At 43.7% G+C, this 19154-nt stretch overlaps 1 protein-coding gene across 5 annotated transcripts in view; it reads right to left on the bottom strand.

The window, feature by feature from the left end:
• Positions 1–15291: 15291 nt before the first annotated feature.
• ELAVL4 (ELAV like RNA binding protein 4) overlaps positions 15292–19154 on the bottom strand; it is a 73678-nt gene continuing 69815 nt past the window's right edge. For all 5 annotated transcript variants that reach the window (XM_042873997.1, XM_042873995.1, XM_042873998.1 and 2 more), the window contains one exon: positions 15292–18743. In XM_042873997.1, coding sequence (XP_042729931.1) covers positions 18416–18743 — 328 coding nt within the window. In that variant the 3' untranslated portion in view covers positions 15292–18415. The remainder of the gene's footprint in view (positions 18744–19154) is intronic.

The following is a 19154-nucleotide window of genomic DNA, read 5'->3' as shown; positions in this document are numbered from 1 at the left end:
AAAGCAAACTGTTGTGTTCAGTGTGAGAGCACAGCAACTTAGGATCACCCATGTGAGCTGCACACTGTACATCCAGCTACATCATCAAATACCCTCATTCTCCAAGGGTTCCACTTTCTCAGTATTAGAGCTGAACTTTTGCAGCTCTGAGGAGTTTCTCCTAACAGTTTATGTGATGGGAGCTTTTGTCTTTCTCCTAGCTTAGTGTGCAAGGACAAAACTCTTCTGAAACTAAATTCTTTGCTGAATTTAACAACTCTCCATTTGCCCCACCTAGGGTTGCGGCTACAGATTTATAGAGGAATGAACCACACTGACTGGAGATCCACAGAATTCCTACCAAAAGGATGAAACTTCATGCCAAGCTACTTCAAGGAGAAGATTGTGAAAATGAGAGAGTCCTTATAAAAATGAACGTAATCTGAGAGCAGAGGTGAAATGATACCAAAAGAATCAGGTAAGAAAAAGGTATTTTGCTGTTTTAGCCTGTTTATTTATAGCAGTAGGTGGCCTACAGCCAGGAGACAACGTTGGGTCCATTGGAGAAAGTTCCTAGGCATTCCCCATCAGGCATGCAGGGAAAGCAATGAGATGACTTGTTGAATATTAGAGACTGAATCGATCTCAAATTCTTTGACAGAACCCAGAGCAAATACAATTTGCTGGTGCCACGAAGTTCAAACATGTTCCCGAATGTCTTTGTACCTCACAAGTGTCTTGGATTTGCACGCACTGATAAATAGAGAGGTAATAAATCTTCATACTATTTATTGCTCTGCCAATATGTATCTTGGCAATATTCAAAGATATGTATGCATACTTATGAATTTTATTTTTCTTCAAAGGAGCCAGCTCCTTGTACTAACAATCACAGCTATGACTTGATAGACTCCTCTTTACCTGTCATGCCTACAGAAATCTCCAGAGAATTAGAATTCTCATTAAGTGCTCTGGAAAGCAGAATTTAATCAAATGTATGCCAAAGCTCGCTGTGAAAAAATGTGCGACTATAAATTGCATTTCTGTGGAAGTTGTTGCAGTCCTACAGTAACCACTGAAGTCTTTTTTTATTTATCGTACCAAGAATGCAGAATGGATAAAATTAAATCCTCCATAATCAATGGCTGCAATTTACACGTGCTACTTGTCAAAGTGACTTTCTCCAGTCCCCCCAAAATGCCATGTACTGTGACATCTCACACGTCTTCAGGAACACCCTAAGATGAATCTGAAAGATAAATATTGCAGTTGTGAGTCTTTCTGTCATGATTCAAATAATTTTAAAATTGCTAAGATGTATTCCTCTAACAATGTTAAAATTGTTCTAATGCAGGATAAAATGGTAGTTTTAGTCTCCGTCATTTTTACAGCAGCTTGTAATTTCCTTGCACTCGTTACAATTCTCAGATGAGGAAAGATTATGGGAGAAAATGTTTTCGCTGGGAAGTCTGCTCTGTTGCTCATCTTCCTCATAAAGAATATACTGAGTATTTAGAATTGAGGAAGGCTTTTACAAGTTGTTTGGTACTGCAAGTGTAAAGTTTGGCCATTTGATTTGGATTAGTGCCATTTCTGGACTTCATTAAAGGGATAATGATGAGCCCACCTCCTGGTTTCTCCCCAGAACTTCCTTTTATGAACACTGATGCACTCATTTATATCTTCTGTCTGGGGTCACTCAGCAGTGAGCTGGGAAATTTTAGAGAACTGTGAAATGTCAGAGTGCAATACTTGTGTCCTTCAGTTCTGCTTTGAATTGGTTTTAAGCCTCTAGATTAGAAGAGCTGTGATTACAACAGAAGGAGCTTTAGGAGAAATGTTTGAACAGTAAAACACCTCAAAATGCAGGTACCTTAAATGTACTGAGATCTGACAGAGTGCTGTTGACATGTGTCACTATTGTTACATGCACTGCACTGAAACTTCAGGCTTATTTGGTGATGTGTACCACAGTGATCCTTCCAGGCTGTCGTTGGGCTAGGTGCTGCTGTGACTGCAGCTGTGCTGACATGGCTCCGGCTGAGGTTGAGAGAGGAGGAGGATGAGGTGGTGTTCAGAGAGACCTCTGTGAGGTTGTTGCATCAAAACATGTTGAATCTGTGTCTTGAAACATTGATATTTATGCTCTGCCAAGCTGTACACCTACAGCCGCTGCATCAGCACTGTGTTTTTTGCTATGACGAGGATACATTTCATAGGTGGAGTACCGGTATGGGCTTAGGTATGTCATTTTGGTACATGAGAAGGACTGTGCACAACTATACTTCTCCACAGTGAGTTCAGGGAAGAGCCTGAGCAGATCAGGCAGGAGGAATCCTTTGGTGACCTGCTGGCACAGAGTGAATATTTGAGATTGGACAAACCCTCTGCCATGGGGCTGGGCTGGCAGTTCAGTGCCTCTCTCTGTTTGCCTGGGAACAACCTGGATTCCCAGAGCACTGAAGAGAGAGGGTTTTTTTTTTCATATCAGTGGTCAGTAGAGAATTCCCTGAACCCCTCTCCCATTTTATATATCCCCATACCTTTCTGGGGCAATGTCATGGTTTTATGATTTTTGGTCATTAGTATTCCACACCATAACATCATGTAATGCATTGGGGGTGGGGTTTGATATCTGCCGAATGTTCGTCCGTTGGAGAAGAACTACATTTCCCCAGGAGACTTTGCGGTCAGCAAGGGGATATAACTCCAAGCAAGGTCACCTGATCCTTCTTCTTCGCCTGCTCTTCGCTATCTGCGCTTCGCCGCCTGCGCTTCACCGTCTGTACTTCAGTCACTCAACTGGACTGCACTTCTCACCCCAGCATTGTGGTGAGGTCTATACAATTCAAACAGACTGTCGGCTTAAAAACCTCTCTCTCTCTCTCTCTCTCTCTCATTGTATTTTACTAATACTATATTTAGTAAAATCATTTGTTACACCTCAGATCAGTGCTGTTGTTTTCAAGTATTTTGGGGTCCCCTGCTTCCCCTTTCCCAGAGGCGCGGATCCGCAGATCCCTCCGCCCTGCTGGTCACAGAACTGGGCCGGACCAGCCCATAAACCGTTGACAGGCAACCACTGGCCTTTTCTCATTCTTTGGCTGCCAGGACTGGCTCTGAGGCACAGTGTCCTATATTACATGCCTAGAGAATAACAAATCTGGCCTGTGCCTTTATACTCTCAACCTTCATTGAGGTAGAGTCCAAGCAAACACCTTCATTTTACTATGGCGAGTTGTCAGGGCGATAGTGCTTCACTGTAATAGGCCACATCTTCTTAACTCTTTCTCTCCATTCTTAGAGTGTGAAATACCTTAATTAAAAATTAAGACAAGTGTATAATGCAAACTTTTGATCTAGAAACTAAGAGGTAAGCCTCCTCCCCACCCCCTTAAGAATGCTGTATATCTTTTTTTCTTGAGAGCTGTTGAATACATCATCACCTCAATTACAATTAAATGGCAAAGAAATTCCACACTGGGAAAGGTTTTCTGAGGGTATATTCTCAGTTACTGCTGAAGATTAAAAATAAACTTCTCAAGCAATAAATTGCTTGAGACAGTAACAGGACCAAAATCATAGTGAAATCAAGTAATGAAATATTAATGCTACCATGTTAAGCTGGGAAAATCATAAAAATTCATTTTTCAGAGCTGCGTAGATCCTATCACTGGTGTCCTGAGCTAGCTGGATTTTAACGTGCAGGGCTTTCTACATGTGTCCTGTTCCTATTTACAGTTCCTATTAGCAGAAAAGATGACCAAACTCTTAAGTCATGTAACTGCTTCAGGAAAGCAAAGAAACCCTGTTGGAGTACATGGCACTAGCTCTCTAGAATTAGAAGGCATGTTGTGAGTGACACAAAGAGAACTGTCAAGTACCTGGTGCTCTGCTTTACTGCTCCGCTAAATGGCCGTTGTAGAGCTGTGGCAGACATACGGGGGAATTTTATTTCTAGGGCAACATTATTTTGTGTGAAACTGAAATTAGATAAAATCTAGGCGTAAAGGTACGTTTGAATTTCAGTTGATCTTTGTATGCTGAAAGGGCCTCCCTCGGTTACTCAGTCTAGCTGCAGGCTTTCTTTCAGGTCCTGGAACCTGCAGCCTTCAGAAGTCAGGCCAATTTAAATTGTGTAGATTTTGTTGCTTTCCATAGCCTATTTGAATTCTGTCGGCTTAAAAACCTGCAAGGTAAATCGGTACACTCTGCATATGCCTGTCCTACTGTCTCAAGCCGTGGCTTTCATGTCACGCAATTAAATAAGGCGGGCAGAGGAAGCCTTGCAAGGTCCAGCCATGTGTCACTGACCATGGGTGGTGCTTTCCAGAGCAGGAGTAGCTATTCACTGTCCAACCAAGGAAACTCTGTGTTATCAATGTCCTTCATCCTCTAGCCTGTGTCACCTTTCTGACATGCTGCAGAGCAGCAGTGTGTTATTAACAGTGGCCACAGCCCAGCTGGAGATGGCTGCATTAAACTCAGAGATGCGACAAGGATCTGCATACTTTGTTCCACTGGCTGGAAGGAAGGATATGAATCTGGCAGCCAGGCTGACATCATTAGCCCGGGAGTAACAATTCCTGGAGTCACACTTGGGCTGAGGTATTGAGTGGAAGAGCCCGGAGGTTCACTTTGAGAGGAAAGAGGACTCAGGATCTGAGCAGCAGTGGCTAGAGAAGCATATCTTGCCACAGAGCCTGTGCTTGGCTGGTGGAGGGACAGGCATAGATTTTTCTAGAAATTGGTATTGGAAGAAAAAGCTGAGCCTGAGACAGAATCTTGAAAAGGATACCCAAACCCACAGGGCTGGCCTCATGTCTAGGGCAGACAGAGAGCTTGGGGCTGATCTGCCCCCAGGTCAGGGCTGTGAACACCAGCAGCTTGTCCCAGCATCTGGCAGGAATCCTGCTCCTCAAGTCCTGGGCCTTTCCTGTTGCTTGGCAGCTGCAGAGCTGGGAGGCTGAGTTACCTCCAGGACATCATTATGGTGCTTTTTTTTTCTCTAGGGACTGAATCCTGTAGGGGTTTGCACCTCTTGAAGATACAGAGGAGAAATCAAATAGGAATCAAATACATAGGTGCTTTGCTGCCTGTGTGCCAAGGATAAGGAAGCTAAACAAAAATATCCCAGCAGTTTCCAGGACTATGCCCGTGAGCATCACCTCGCAGCCCTGGTCCCTTGGCACACATGGACTTCACTGGCCTGAATTGTGCCATTTGCTGAAGGCAAGAGCCTCACAGAGTCGCCAGGAGGACTCTGCAGGGTGGCTTTGCTGGGTACTTGTGCCCCAGGGCAGCGCCTCGCAGTGCTGAGCCTCTCATCTGAGGGCTGAAAGGCAGCAGAGAGCATAATCTGTTTTAATGGATCCTTCTGCTGCTGTTGAATAGCTCCCTGGTTTGGATTACTTCTGCTGCAGGCACGATTAGTCAGCATTTGACAGGGCAGGGGGTCTCAGCGGGGAGTCCACGGCTAGCTAAGAATAGGAGCTAAACATTATTTTCTGGCTTATTTGGGAGAAAAAACCTGAAGAGTGCAGAAAGTTTGTCCCTTGTTGTTTTCCTGGGTAGGGGAGCAGTCTCAGAGGTGATGAGACAAACACTTGAGGATGGCTGATAGCACCGGAGTGCAGAGTAAACAAGAAGATGGTACTGGATCCCAAGGCATGGAAAAACATCGGGAAGAAAAGCTTACTGAAATCACGTGAAGTCATAAAACAACTGACAGGATGCACAAACGGTTCTCACCCCTTTCCACCTGAAAGAACTGGGCATGTTGAGAAAATGCTCAGTGTTTGCCTTCGAATAATGAGATAAAATATAATGGTCAGTAAAGTTAAGCTTTTAAGAGTAAATCAGTTCTGTTTTCACTGGAAGGCAGCCTGGATTGCTCTGAACACTGAAGCCATCTGCAGTTCCCACATCGATTTTCTTCTCCATGGCACCGAACATACAAAGCCAGCAGGAGCCTTTGAGTGCTCTCTCAGCCGCATGGAGAAAACAGATAAAGCCCTCTGGGCCTCCTGCATGTTTGTGCACAGCCTCACCTGTGTGACACCTGGCTGTGCCCAGCGCAGGAATCAGCACAGCAAGCTGGGAAGTCTGCTGAATTGGCATATTTGTGTGGAGGGGGAAATGCTGCCAGGGAACTGTGACCTGCCTCTTTGCAATGCACTGGCGTGCAGCATCCCAACAGGAGCAGCATTGTTTTGTGCCAAGTGCCTCGGAGACAGAGGAGACTGTGCCCAATTCGGTGGAAATAAAAAGCAACCTCCTATTTTTGTTATTTGCTGCTCTAGTGAAAACCACGCTTAGCCTGATCCATCAGAAAATACTGTTTTCCTTTCAGGCAACCATAGTTTTGGCCTTTTCAAGTGAAAGTGCCCCAGGAGGGAGGCAGCTTTCTGCACTGTGCCTGATGTGCTGCTGCCCAGATGATGGTTGCACCAAGAGCGGCTCCCATGCCTCCAGCTGCTGGAAAACTCCATTCTCCACCAAGCCAAGTGGCTAAGCAGCACGTGGCAGTTCTGTGTGCCTCCTTTCATTAGACACTCAGAAAAGTGAGAATAGCATCAAATTAGGTGAGGTCCCACTATTAATAACCAGCAAGCAAGTGTATATTTACAAAAAAGATGCAAATAAAAACCTGTGAGCTCAAGAAGAGACAAAAAGAGCCTTTGATGTTTCTGGGCTCGTGTGAGCTCTCAAGTCAGGGTGTAAGCACCCATCGTAGAGCTCAGTCATGGCAGTGCTCTCTCCTTGCATTCAGCATAGCTGCAATTGGTGGAAGTGTACATAGGAGGGAGCAAGGCTGCACGGACTGCATGCCCTGCACTGTATCTGCATCCCCTGCAAAGCGAGTACTTTTGCAAAGGGCACCAAACCCATTCCCTGGCCCCACGAAGCAGAAGACTGGGTGTCCTCATCACTCCTGGTAATGCTCAGCATGGGAATGGCACTACTGCTGCTCTGCTGCAGCCCTGTGTCCTGCAGAAAGCCACAAATGTCAGAGGAAGATGATGGAGTATGAATCCAAAGGTTAGTCTGTTTTTTCCCCTAAGCTGTAAAGGAGGGATTCACTATCTTCTGAGATGGATAGTACCATTAATCAGACACTGAAGGGAGTTCACTCCCTTGTACAGTGCCAAATCATCCGGACTTTTATCTTCACAGCCCTGCGCAGACAAATCTGGGCATGCTGGTGATGGGGGGGGATGGGGACAGTTATTAGGGGGAAATTTTTGAAGCATAAACAGAATTTCAGCAAAAGGTTGCTGCTGCCATGACATGATTATAAATGAGGTGATCAACCACAAAGAACATTGTTTTTCATGGCTTTAGCTGTTCCAGCAGTAGAAGTAAAAAATTTAAAGGAAAAGGAAGGGAGTTCTTTTAAAAATTCCAGATATTTTAATTAATGCCAATAGCATTAAAATATTACGGCTTGAGATGCTTATGAAAAGTCTCTATTATTCATTAAATTTCCTAGACCCAATATAATTAGAATTCTTAACATTCATGATCTCTCAGCATTGGCTTCCAAAATTAATGGTCTGAGTAAATTTTTACAGCAGATGACCTGAGCTTAAAAATAAATGTATTGCAGTAGTAAACATCAGCTTTTTGTAAAGGCGGTGCACCATTTAACTACAATTCTGAGGAGGAGAATACCCTCCATTTTCTCTCATCCAGATTTCTCTGTTCAAAGGACGTATTGAAAGACCAGAATTTCCCACATGTGTAGGAAATCCTTGAGCATCACACATTCTTCCTGCAGGCTGCTTATCTGTGTGCTGTGGAAGCTGAGAGGGCTGTGATTTTTGCAGTGGGCACGGGGAAGAGTCCTGGGTGAGGCAGCTGAATGGTGTCCTGCAGACGTGGCTGCTGCCAGCTCTTGCTCTGTCAGCCTGTGGCGGTCATTTAACCCTGATGTTTTGCATGGGGCTGCTAAATGTATGCTGCTCATTTTGGCATCTGCTTGCCAGAGCACGGAGCTCCTGCTGCTGGGATGTGAACTCAGAAGAGACATGCAGTGCTGGGGATGGAAAGCTGCTGCTTCCCACCGGGTGTGGCAGGATCACACAGATTGTCTGGCAGCTTCTGACAGTGAGCCTTGGAGTGCTGCAGCCTATTGCTGGGCCTGGAGAGCCAGCAGTGCTGGTTGGTGCAAATCATCTGCCTACTTCCCTGTGTCTCATCCTTTCACCAGGTCTCTCTTTGCTGTGATGGTCTCAACCCCCACTACTGTTTCCCAAGACTCAGTGCCCTTCTCACACTTCAGCACGGGGCTTCCCACCCCTGCCCCATTGCCTGGCCCCACTATCTTCATCCAGCCCATCAAACTGTCCCTACCACTCCTTGTGGCTGCAGTTCCTCTTAGAACCTGGCCTGAGTCTCCCCTATGCTAACCCGGCTGAATTAATTGTCCTGGTGGTCTGGATGCTGGAATACAAGTGATCTTCATGCCCACAACACAGTGATAGGGCCATAGGGAAGCTTGGTCTGATGCTCTGGACAGGCAATAATACCTGGTAACCAACGGTGTGTGAGGCTGTGCTGAGGGTAGTGCTGTGTGAGCAGCTCTGCTTTGGGGCTGGAAGGGACTGCCGTGTTTGGAGTGAGCTGCAGGGCAAGGCAAGCGCTGCAGGACTGGATCTGCAATGTTTTTTGGATTTCCCACTGCAGAAAGTCTTTACTGAGGAAGTCGGGTTGGATTTTTTTCAAGTGCTCTCACTTGGCCACACTTACATGGATTTTCACAGCAGCAATGAAAGGAGCATCCTTAATACAAAGGTCACAAGTCGGCTAAATTTCTGCTCCCTTATCCAAAGCATGAGGAGACGTGGTGCATCTTAAAGAAGAGGATGTCAGTTCTTTTTCTCATTTACCATTACAAAACAGTGCATTGTTCCCTGGCCTTGCCCTTGGGAATAGCTATATTGTTTTGGCTGAAGCTTTCAAAAAAAAATTCAGCCTGAGGCAGATGCCCAGAATGGAAAATGACAAGTTACTGGTCAAAATATGACAGTTATAAGCAGCTGAAAGTAGGGTCTTGTAATTGGGAATGTCAGACGGTCTTGACAGTAGGCAGTGCTACCAGCCCACTGACCTCAGGAAGGCAGCTCAGGATTCGTGCGTAGGTGGAGCACTGTGTGCATCTCCTTGAAGCCCTGGTAGTTTTATACGTGCTGCAAAAAGGGGCAGCAGACGTTGCTTTCCTGGGTGTTAAGGCATGGCAAGTGCTGCCGCCAGCTTTGTCCTCTATTCAGCCCCGAGCTGGAGACTGCTGCCAGCTCGGCACAACCCTGCTGCTGCCTCCCAGACAGGGAAAAGGGGACAGAGCCAGAGCAGTGTGGCCAGGCATGCCCCAGCTGCTTACAGCTGCTGCTTGCTGGAGGAGCTGGCGTCCTCACCTTCTGGTTGCTAAACCAGGCTTTGGGAGCAATCTCACAGAGAGCAGTGCAGGTCTCTGCCAGCAGCCCCATATGCTGTAGGCGTTGGAAGTGCCCTGTGCTCCTTTTCATTTCTTGGCCTGCTACAAGTGCAGTGAGTGGGTTTGTATCTTGTGAGCTCTCTGACGGCTTCGTTACTGGGCACTGTGACTTGAGCTAGGAAGGCTGCAACAGGCCCCAGCCGCTGCGTGAACCTCTGTGGGATGCAATTCCAGTCACTGGCACAGGGACAACTCCCAGCACCGCAGTCAGTCACCGTGCTTTCATTAAGTTTTATATTTAACTTTCCCCCAGCACCTGGGACCAGGAGGAGTGTGTTAGTGTCTCAGAGCTGGAACACTACATTGAATTACCTTGTTGGTTTATCTGGTCATAATAGCAGGGAAGATCCCTCTGCTATAGTTAAGAGTCTGTCAGCATTTCCATTATAAACCTCCTATTCTCAAGAGGTTTCTACTTAGCTGTAAAAATCTGTTTCCGTTGCACAAACTTAGTTTATAACATGGCATAGAACTATATTTTATCTTTTAATATTGAAAATACACACACAGTTCATACCGAAGTATATTTGTGAGTATCCAAAGAGGTACTGCTCTCTAGCACAGGGAACAACCTGTTCAGCATTGCCTCTGCAGTTTAGCTGACAAAACATCACTCTGGCCATTCTCACAGATAAGCTCCTGCAGTTTGACAATCTCTTCTATTACTGGCACATGAACGCATTATATATATAACATACGTTAAAGTGAACATTCACAAGTGCAGCACAGTGTAAAGGAAAGGGATGGGGTTTGGCACAAAGGCTGCATGCCCTTCTTTTCCCTTTGCTCTAGATGATGATTCAAGGACAATCCCCTCATGCTCTGAAAATGCAAAGCCAAGCCTCTGACAGGCTGCCTGGCAGGGAGGGTTTGGCAGATGTGTCGTCGTGGGCTTCTGTGCTGTGCTCTGTGGGGAAGAAGGCAGAGGGAACTGAGGCACAGCCCTGCAGGTCCCTGTGAAGCGCGGTTCTGAGTTTTTTCTTTTCTCCAAATACAGGCTGGCACAGAAGGAGGATCCTTCTCCCAGAACCTCCATCCTCCTGAGGGGGGATGGCGATTGCAAGACACAGAGCAGGACGTGCTGCACATTGAGCCTCTGTGGTGAGTGTCACAGTAACATTTTCCCTAGAAATTTCTTTTTTTTTTTTTTTTTTTTCTTTTCTTCTGGAAAAAAAAATTGCTCCTTATGTTTTTCCTTGGCCTTTCTGTCTTTTGAAAAATCACGGCAAAGCAGATTATGCCTTGGAGAGCTAGAAGTGCTCCCATATTCCTGTTGTGGCTGTACTGCTGTCCAAGTGACTCTGACAAGGCACCTTTCTGTTGGCTGCACAGCCTGGCGCCTCTGCTTCCCTCCCAGCCATAGCCCACCTTTATTCCTGATCATTTGGTGACACTGCTGAATTTGATGGTGTTTGCTCAGGTAGGAATTTACCTTCAGCTTCTACCACCTTCACTCAAGGTGGCTTCCAAGTGGAGTCAGGGTTTTCTTGCTCCCAGCTTTCCTTTCTCCAAACATATGTCTTCTTCTAACAGTTCTGTTTCGAATCCTCCCTTTACACACTTCTAGCCCTTTGACAAGGCTCATTTTTCAGGACAGAGGTTGTATTTCTCATCAAAATGCTGGCAAAGATAAGGGCCACATAGGCCCATGGACCAGCTGATGGAAATTCATCTAAATCCCACGCTGACGGTTCCCCACCAATAGCCAAGGCTATGCAGGCATGGCTTCGAGCCCATGATTCAGCAACTTTCACTGATTAATCAAGTCACTTCATTTTTTATGCATGCAGGTTTGCCCAAGGCAGCTGTGTTCAGTTGCTTTCTCGTCAGAACGTCAGCAGTGCTGCGGATGTCACAGGATTTGTGATATTGATATAAATACATATAGATATGCGCAGGTTTCTGATTAGGTTGAGATTTTGAATACTCTTCAGTGGCGTTCGTTCAGCTGATAGAATCCCTTCTGCACATTTACATGCACGTTGTATCTCTGATGCTGCTTTTCTTAATTGCCAACACACTTTATCTGAGCAAAACATGTAACAGGCCCCTTAGCATAAGTTCTACCTGTGTGTGCTGAGAGCCCTTCCCAGGTGTGAGGGGATAAACACATCAGAAAGCACGCACACCTCAGAATGAGTTTAAGGAGTCTTCTCATTTCTTGAAAAGTTCTGCTACGTCCCTTAAGAGCACCAGTGCAGAGCACATGGTGGCTGGGGCAGAGGGAAACTGTGTCCTGTGTTTCCTGCATGACCTCGTGGGTTGCTGGGGATGTGGTGTAGATTTCTAGATGCTGATGGGTTTGGTTTGGTAGCATTGTATGCGTGTGCCTTGAGGCAGCTCTGGTACTGAGCAGTGAGGCACGTTTTGCTGGCAGCCTTGGCCCACGGAAGTCAATGCCTTTCTTGCCATGAATTCAGCTTGGTGCCATATCCCAAACTCTGCCCCTTGCCTCGGTACAGGACAGGCAGGAGCTCAGGGCATGGGACTTGATATTGTTTGGCTGTGCCAAGTATCAAATCATAAAATCACCTTACATTAGTGTGTTAAAAAATGAGGAGGGAATATTAGAATAGGAGCACAAGGCTTCAATGGAGTTAAAGGGATACAACAGATATTTGTGTTTGTTGGAATTTTTTTTTATGGCAGCAGTATTTGTTGATGTTTATTTTTCTCCTCTTCAGTAGAACTGTGTTTGTTAATAATTCTAATAATAAAACATCCACAACCAATGTAAGATTTGCCAAATTTTCAAAATGGTGGCTAAATTGAAGAGAAAAAAAAAAGGATTTCTATCTTTTTTCTTCCTTTTTGTTTTGTTTTGTTTTGAACTCTCCCTAAACCCACAGCACCAGGTGCGAACTGGCAGCACCTCCACAGTGGCTGCAGCCACCAGGAGTTCAAACACACCCATTGGCTTCGCACTGTCAGTTGCAACAATTATTGCAAATGAACAGACACCACAAACAAAACAGAAGCCCAGCCCTGCTAGAACCTACTCGCAGATGGACAAATTTGTTATTGTTTTCACGGTCTTTTGCAATGTGTTTGCAGGTTTCTACAGCCTTGTTTAAATTCAAGCAAGGACCTTTTTGCACCAACTTTGCAGGATTTCATTTGTGAGTTGTACATTTAATTCTCCGCAGCAGATGGTGATGTGTGGGTGTACCGCTGTATATTTGCAACAGATTCCTTATCCTACAAAATTAATTGTCTCATGTGCTGATTTAAAATCAGAATTGCATTGTTTGTAAAAAGCTAATTCTTGCATATCATTTTGCTGGGACCCGTGCAACTCAAGCACAGTGTAAGGAAGAGAAGGCTCAGTGCTTCTCTATAGCACATGGCAGCGCTGCCAGTCCTGCGTGCAGTCTAAGAGCTCGAGATCTCCGTGTTTGTTACTGAAATAAATGTCCTTATTTGATTCTCTTGTGGGGTCTGAAAGGGTGCCGTGGTCTGTGCAGCTGCTGCTGGGAGGAACCCTGGCTCCTTGTGGCCCTTGGTGCAACGCTGATGGCTTCTGGGGTGGGATCCTGCACTCAGCACACGGTGTGCATTAGGTCTGAGGGACAGAAGGAAGCAGTCTTGTGCTGTTTGTGACTGGGAGCAAGAAGCAAGAGCATGGGCAAGGCTGATGATCCCACTGCTGCGATGTAAGGAGGGCACTTGGCTGAGGAGCAGCTCAGGTAGCAGACTTGGGATTTTGATCTTTTGCTATTTCAATGGGAGATAATTTGTAGCCTCTTAACATTTAAAATTTGAGTGAAATTTAATACAAAATAGTTTAAGCTCTTTAAAACGAGCTGGCTGTTTACAAATGTGATACAAGCTTGTAGATAGCAAAATGTCAAGCTTTGTGTGAAAAGCAGCTGCTTACGTGTGTGTGTTTACATCCTCTTCCCAGTTATTTCTGCTGAAAGGGCATTTCAGAAAATTGCTAATATGATGATAGATGAACCTGTCTGACATCAGATGCGGTTGGCTTAAGTTAATTGGACCTTGTGTCTGTCCCTCTGTTTGCCTTCCTTCCTAGAGTCCTTCCCGGTGCACTTACAGGCTTTCTGAAATGTGGGATATGAGAACAGGAGCTCGGTGACACCTCAGTGGGTCAGTCTCTGTGCGCCCTGCACAGTGTTTCTGCTGATGGCCTCAGCTGTGCCTGTCACCAGTACTCGTGGTTCTTGTGCGGTGGCAGTGACCCCTCACCACCCCTGGGATCACAGCGGTTGCTCAGCACTGGGCTGCAGGGGCTGTGCGCCCTGTGAGGTGTGTGTGGGTTTTGCTTTTTGGTTCCTTCCAGCAGCTCTTATTTTGCCCACTTCAGAACCTACTGAAGCTCGGCTGCATTGTCTCCATCACTTCTGGGTTTCAGAAGTCAGTTATTTTTAGACTAGAAATACTGGATTAGCCTGAGACGGCAAAGCTTTTGTAATGTTCTGGATTTGATCTTTCATTCTGCTCCCAATGAACAATGAATTACTGCTGTGCAGTGAGCCTGGGCTTTGAGCTCCTCAGGGCAGGGAACGAATCTGCCCAGTCCTCGCTCGCTGACCCGGCTGTACCTCACCTCATTGCAGCCACTGAAGGGGACGTGCAAGGTGACAGCCCTGCCTGCTCCAGGTGATGGCAAAAAGGGACAGTCCCCCGGGCCTTTCTCTCTTGCCCCCACAGCTGAGCCAAGTGCTCAGTAACCTGGGTGAGACAGGGTACATTCAGCCCCCATGCAGTGCCAATGGAAGCAATTAATGGCAACAGGAATGAGTCTGCAAGCAACAGACCGCCCTGCTGCCATAGTACTGGAAGCCAGGCTCCCAGAGTAGAAGCTCAGGGCCTTCCCACCACCAGCCCCTGCCCACCCTCACCCCACCCCACTCAGCCCAAGCACAGTGCTGAAGGAAGCACCCTCCAACCCCCCAGGTGATTTTCCATTTAGGCAGCAGGCTCGCTAATTGCACGGTGATTACCCTTTCATGAAAGGAATATAAAACTTGATTACTTCCAGTGAGTGGTAGGGAGCAGTGGTTCGGAGCAGAGCCTGTGTTTCAGTGGGAATTCCTGGATCTGCTCAGGCAGGATGGGTGCAGGCAAAGGCACCACCTGTAGCCCCTTTTATCCAGCACACAGGTGTGCTGCTCTCCTAAAGCAGGTCAGGGCTTTACATACCACAGCCATGACACCAATGTGGCTTTTTGCTTTTCTTAAACAGACATAAAAGCCTTTGTACAGCTCCTATAAGAGTATTTATGAGTGCGATACGTAACAGGGACGTGGGCACCTTACATCAAGATGCTGAAGAACAGCAGCTGAGCCTGAACTGGACTTAAGGAAATTAGGCCCTTTTATAGTCAGCATCACAACCCCCAGGGCACAAACAGGCTCCTGCCTTAACCAGCCTGCCCCATGCTGCCTTCTTACTGCTGGTCTGGCCATGTGAGGAACACAGCAGAAAGGAGGGGACAAAAAATAAATCAGGTGAAGGGAACAGATGGTGTGGTGTACCTGGTGGCATTCTATTACAAGCACTACTGCCTGGGTAGTTTGTTTGTTTTTAAACAAAGTAGGTTCAGATAAAAAGAAGTGGACTGGTGCATGCTGAAGCCCAAAGTGTACGTCTGCATAGATCTAGATATGGGTAGATGAATGGAAGGCATGCTTCAGGGCCAAGTCTTTAAACAGAGCCACTGCTTCCTGTATTTCACATCGGAGAAGGGGCAGATTGATTTAAGGATGAATAAAGCAAACTGTAAATTTAAGAACCAACTCATGCTGGGGCCTGACATTAATTATTATAATCAACAGGGTAACTTAATCTCACAAAAACACGAGTTTATTAATAGGTGAAGGAGCTGAAAAATTGCACAGTCCATCCAGCCCACTGATACTTCTCCTAATCTGTTACGAGATTCAATGCTGCAGTTTTACAAGGTACACATTCTCAATTAGTGAATGTTACATAACATAAACATGAAGTGAATATTTGCATTAATGGGATTCAAACAAGTCAACTGAAATATCAACTGTTATAACATGGTGAAAAGAATCAAATTGGGAATGTGGTCACACACTGTTGTACAGCAGGTATGTACACTGTTTCATCTCGCGTGACATTCACAGCATGGTCATAGAAAAGTCAAAGTAAATGACTTAGAAAATATTAATGCTGAAATTCTCATTGCTGTTGTTTAGAGTTGATACTGAGTTAATATTTTCGTTGTGTAAAAACATCGTATATGGTAGAAACCCTTCAGCATCTCCCACATTCAAATAAAGGTATTGAATCACAGTTACAATTTGGTCTTTGGTGTCAAACATCTCAAATGGCAGATTCCTTCTCGCCTTCAGAAGGAGAAAAAGCAAATAATGAATATTCTTAGTCTGGTCCAACCAAGACATTCGTCTCCGAGACCTTGCTTCTGAGATCAGACTAACATCTCCCTCATTGAAGGTGTGGCTGGGATCACTACGACATCTGAACACGGTTAAAAATGTGGAAAGTCCATAGCCATTCTACACACTTTCATTTATTGTCTGGACAATTAAAGTACAAATAATTCAAACACAACAAGGTTATGAAAAAAACATTTACAATACTTTCCCTCAGAAATGATCTAAACTAGCAAGGTTAACATGAAGTCATTCATTATAACTAAAGTATACAACTGCCTGGTCCTAAGAAAGATTTTTTTTAAATTATTATTATTCAGATAGTAAAACACATTGTAGAGAAAAGATTCTGACATGCCTTCCCCACTAATGCTTAGCAAATGCATCAAAACTTTCCCAGCAAACTGCGCTCATTCATAGCAGATGATGTATAAAGGTTTCCCTGAACATTGAATGAGTGTTCCTTTAAACTAAAATCTAACATTGTTAAAGTAAAAAACTGATAAAATTATGATGCAGCCTTTGCTTCAGTTATTTGTCTACTACAAAAGTTTGCCTCTTCAGTGTGAAAAAACAATACTTAGTCTACATGCAGTTAGTGGGTATAGCATGGAAAAAATGCACAAAATAAGCACAAGTTATAAATAACCATAACGTTTTATTACCATTAAGACTAAACTTGTATTGAAAAGATTTTATATAACAAGACAAGAAAAGCAATAGCAAATTTAACTATCAACTAGATTATGCATAGCGAGTAACTGTTTCTAGTACTCAGGGAAGAGCATGACCCTTTTTTGTTTTAAATATATAACCGTACAAAGCACAAACATACTAAAATGATCAGTGCACTGGACATGGGAGAGCACCCCCTCAGTCATTTTGTTCCCTTAGCTCTGTTTTCCCCAATCTGAATTACATTAAAATAAAGACCCAGTTGTTTTCTTTTCTACTGTGCAGTAAGAAAAAATATTCACAACAAACATGACAATATATCAAACAATATTTCTACACAAGTTACCTTGATACCTCTGTCACTTAAGTATCATAAGAAAACATTTTAAGACATATACAAACAAAACTAGCAAAGTGTTACAACTTATAATAAATTAACCAAAAGAAAAAATAACTTTATATATATATATATTTATATTATATATACACATACACACACAACAAAATGACACAATAATATGCTTCTTCCCATAGTTTAAGTAAACAAATAAGTAGACTAGCCAAACTAGCTATATTTGATTTTGGCCATATGCATCACATCGGCAATTAAATAAATAAGTGTTTCAAGCAACATAAACAGTGTTCCAAATGTGCCAACACAGCCCAATTATATTAGCATGGGCTATAAAGTGAATTTGAAAAGTCTTAACAAATTTAAAGCAAATGTATTCTTTCTAAACACATTACATTTAACTATGATACTAAGATATGTAAATAATTTCGTAGCACCTACTGCTCAAACCAAGGAAGTTTTTGATCAAAATTAAGTTTTTTTTCTTTTTTTTAAACTTTTGTTCTGCTGATATCCCATACTGATGACTTAAAGAAAAACCATCTTGCAACTCATCTCCTTGCTTTTGGGTTTTGACTGTGGGTAACTGCGTGCCTGGGAAGAACACTCTCCCGTACTGTATTTAATATTTTTATTACATGCTATGAAAAGATACGAAGATCATCTGTTTGTAGCCCATCCTTCAAAAAACAATCTACTAATCCAGTTTAAAACACACATCTTGATCTCTAAAAAGTTACCAGTGCAGTATGAACATGACAAAGTTGTCAATTTCCCCTAAATTAGCCAGTCAAAATATTTTTTCTCAAATCCAGATTCTCTTGTAAAAATTCTTTATATTTTATAAAAATAGATTTTTCTTGAAACCCATTTTCAGCAAAGAGACCACCTCTTTGGCAACATTGTTAATGTTATTTAAATTGTTATGTCATCAGGTATCCCCCTCTACCCCATTCCCTAACAGAAGACTGTTTAGTTCACATGATATAAAAGAAAAAAGGAAAAATAAAAAAAGTTGCAAAATTATGTTCTTCTTTTTGCAATTTTTATTGTTCCTCTTTAATTTACCAGGGGGGTTTACCAATCTGATTAGATCAATGTTTTCAAAAGAAGAAAAGAAAAGAAAAATCTTTTTTCTCGCTTTTAATCCCATTAGTTTGTAAAAATTGTTTCTGTTTTCTTATTTTTTTCAAATGAGTGAATGGTCATCTTAAAAAGACCCACCTTCAAGGAAGGTAGTAAAACTAGCTGGCCGGGTAAAAATCCCTGCACATTGTTATCTATGTATATTATATTCAACAACGACAGCTATGAAAGAACATTCAATGCATCAAAGGTTTTTTTTTTTTTTCTAAGCATTATAAAATCCTTTCCTGTTCCTCACAGGATATCCAATGTTTTAATACTTAGGCAACACTGGCTTATAAAGTCCATGGTTGAATATAAGCCTTGAAGAGTTTTTTTGTTTTGTTTTGTTCGTATATATATTTATATATATATATATATTTTAGTAAGTAAGGATATGAAATTCAGGATTTGTGGGTTTTATTGGTTTTAAAGGAAACTTGCAATACTCTGTCTCCTAAACGGTATCCATTAAGGCTGGCAATCGCCATGGCAGCTTCGTCGTAGTTGGTCATGGTGACAAAGCCAAATCCCTTGCACTTGTTGGTGTTGAAATCGCGGATCACCTTGACGTTATTGACTGCTCCGAAGGGACCAAACAGCTGCCACAGCACGCTCTCATCTGAGTCGGGAGACAAGTTGTAGACGAAGATGCACCATCCAGTTCCAGTGTGACCAGGGATATTCATTCCGACAAGGCTCGTCATACCATCAATTGTGATCGGGGAGAACCTACCAAGTAAAAAGAGGGGTCTATTCTAAATATATCTCTTGGTAAAAGCTACACGGAACCAAGACTTCAAAGTAAATAACTGGGTGTTAACTTAGGTTCTCAACCCTATCCCTGGAAGATGACCACGTAGCAACCTGAGTCTCTAACTCCTATGCACGCGGAAGGGACCTCTACTAGATAAAAAAGACTGAATCTGGGCATAAAGGCTTTTCCCGCCAAGGATACAGCCAACTGAAATGTTACAAACATCCAGAAGCCTGTCCTTAGCACTTCTTTCAAGTCAAATACGGTCTTCACATTCTGCTTAAAAAAGTCTGTAGGAGTTTGCCTCATATTTCCAACATCATGTTTCAGAGTGATGGAAAACTCTTTACTTGTAAGAAGTTTGCTGTGCAAAAAAACAGAGCCTC

Source organism: Lagopus leucura, unplaced genomic scaffold, assembly GCF_019238085.1.
Source record: "Lagopus leucura isolate 7727_CA_CO unplaced genomic scaffold, USGS_WTPT01 Super-Scaffold_100009, whole genome shotgun sequence".
NCBI lineage: Eukaryota > Metazoa > Chordata > Aves > Galliformes > Phasianidae > Lagopus > Lagopus leucura.
Note: the sequence above shows the minus strand (reverse complement) of the source record. Positions and strands in the feature narration are given on the sequence as shown.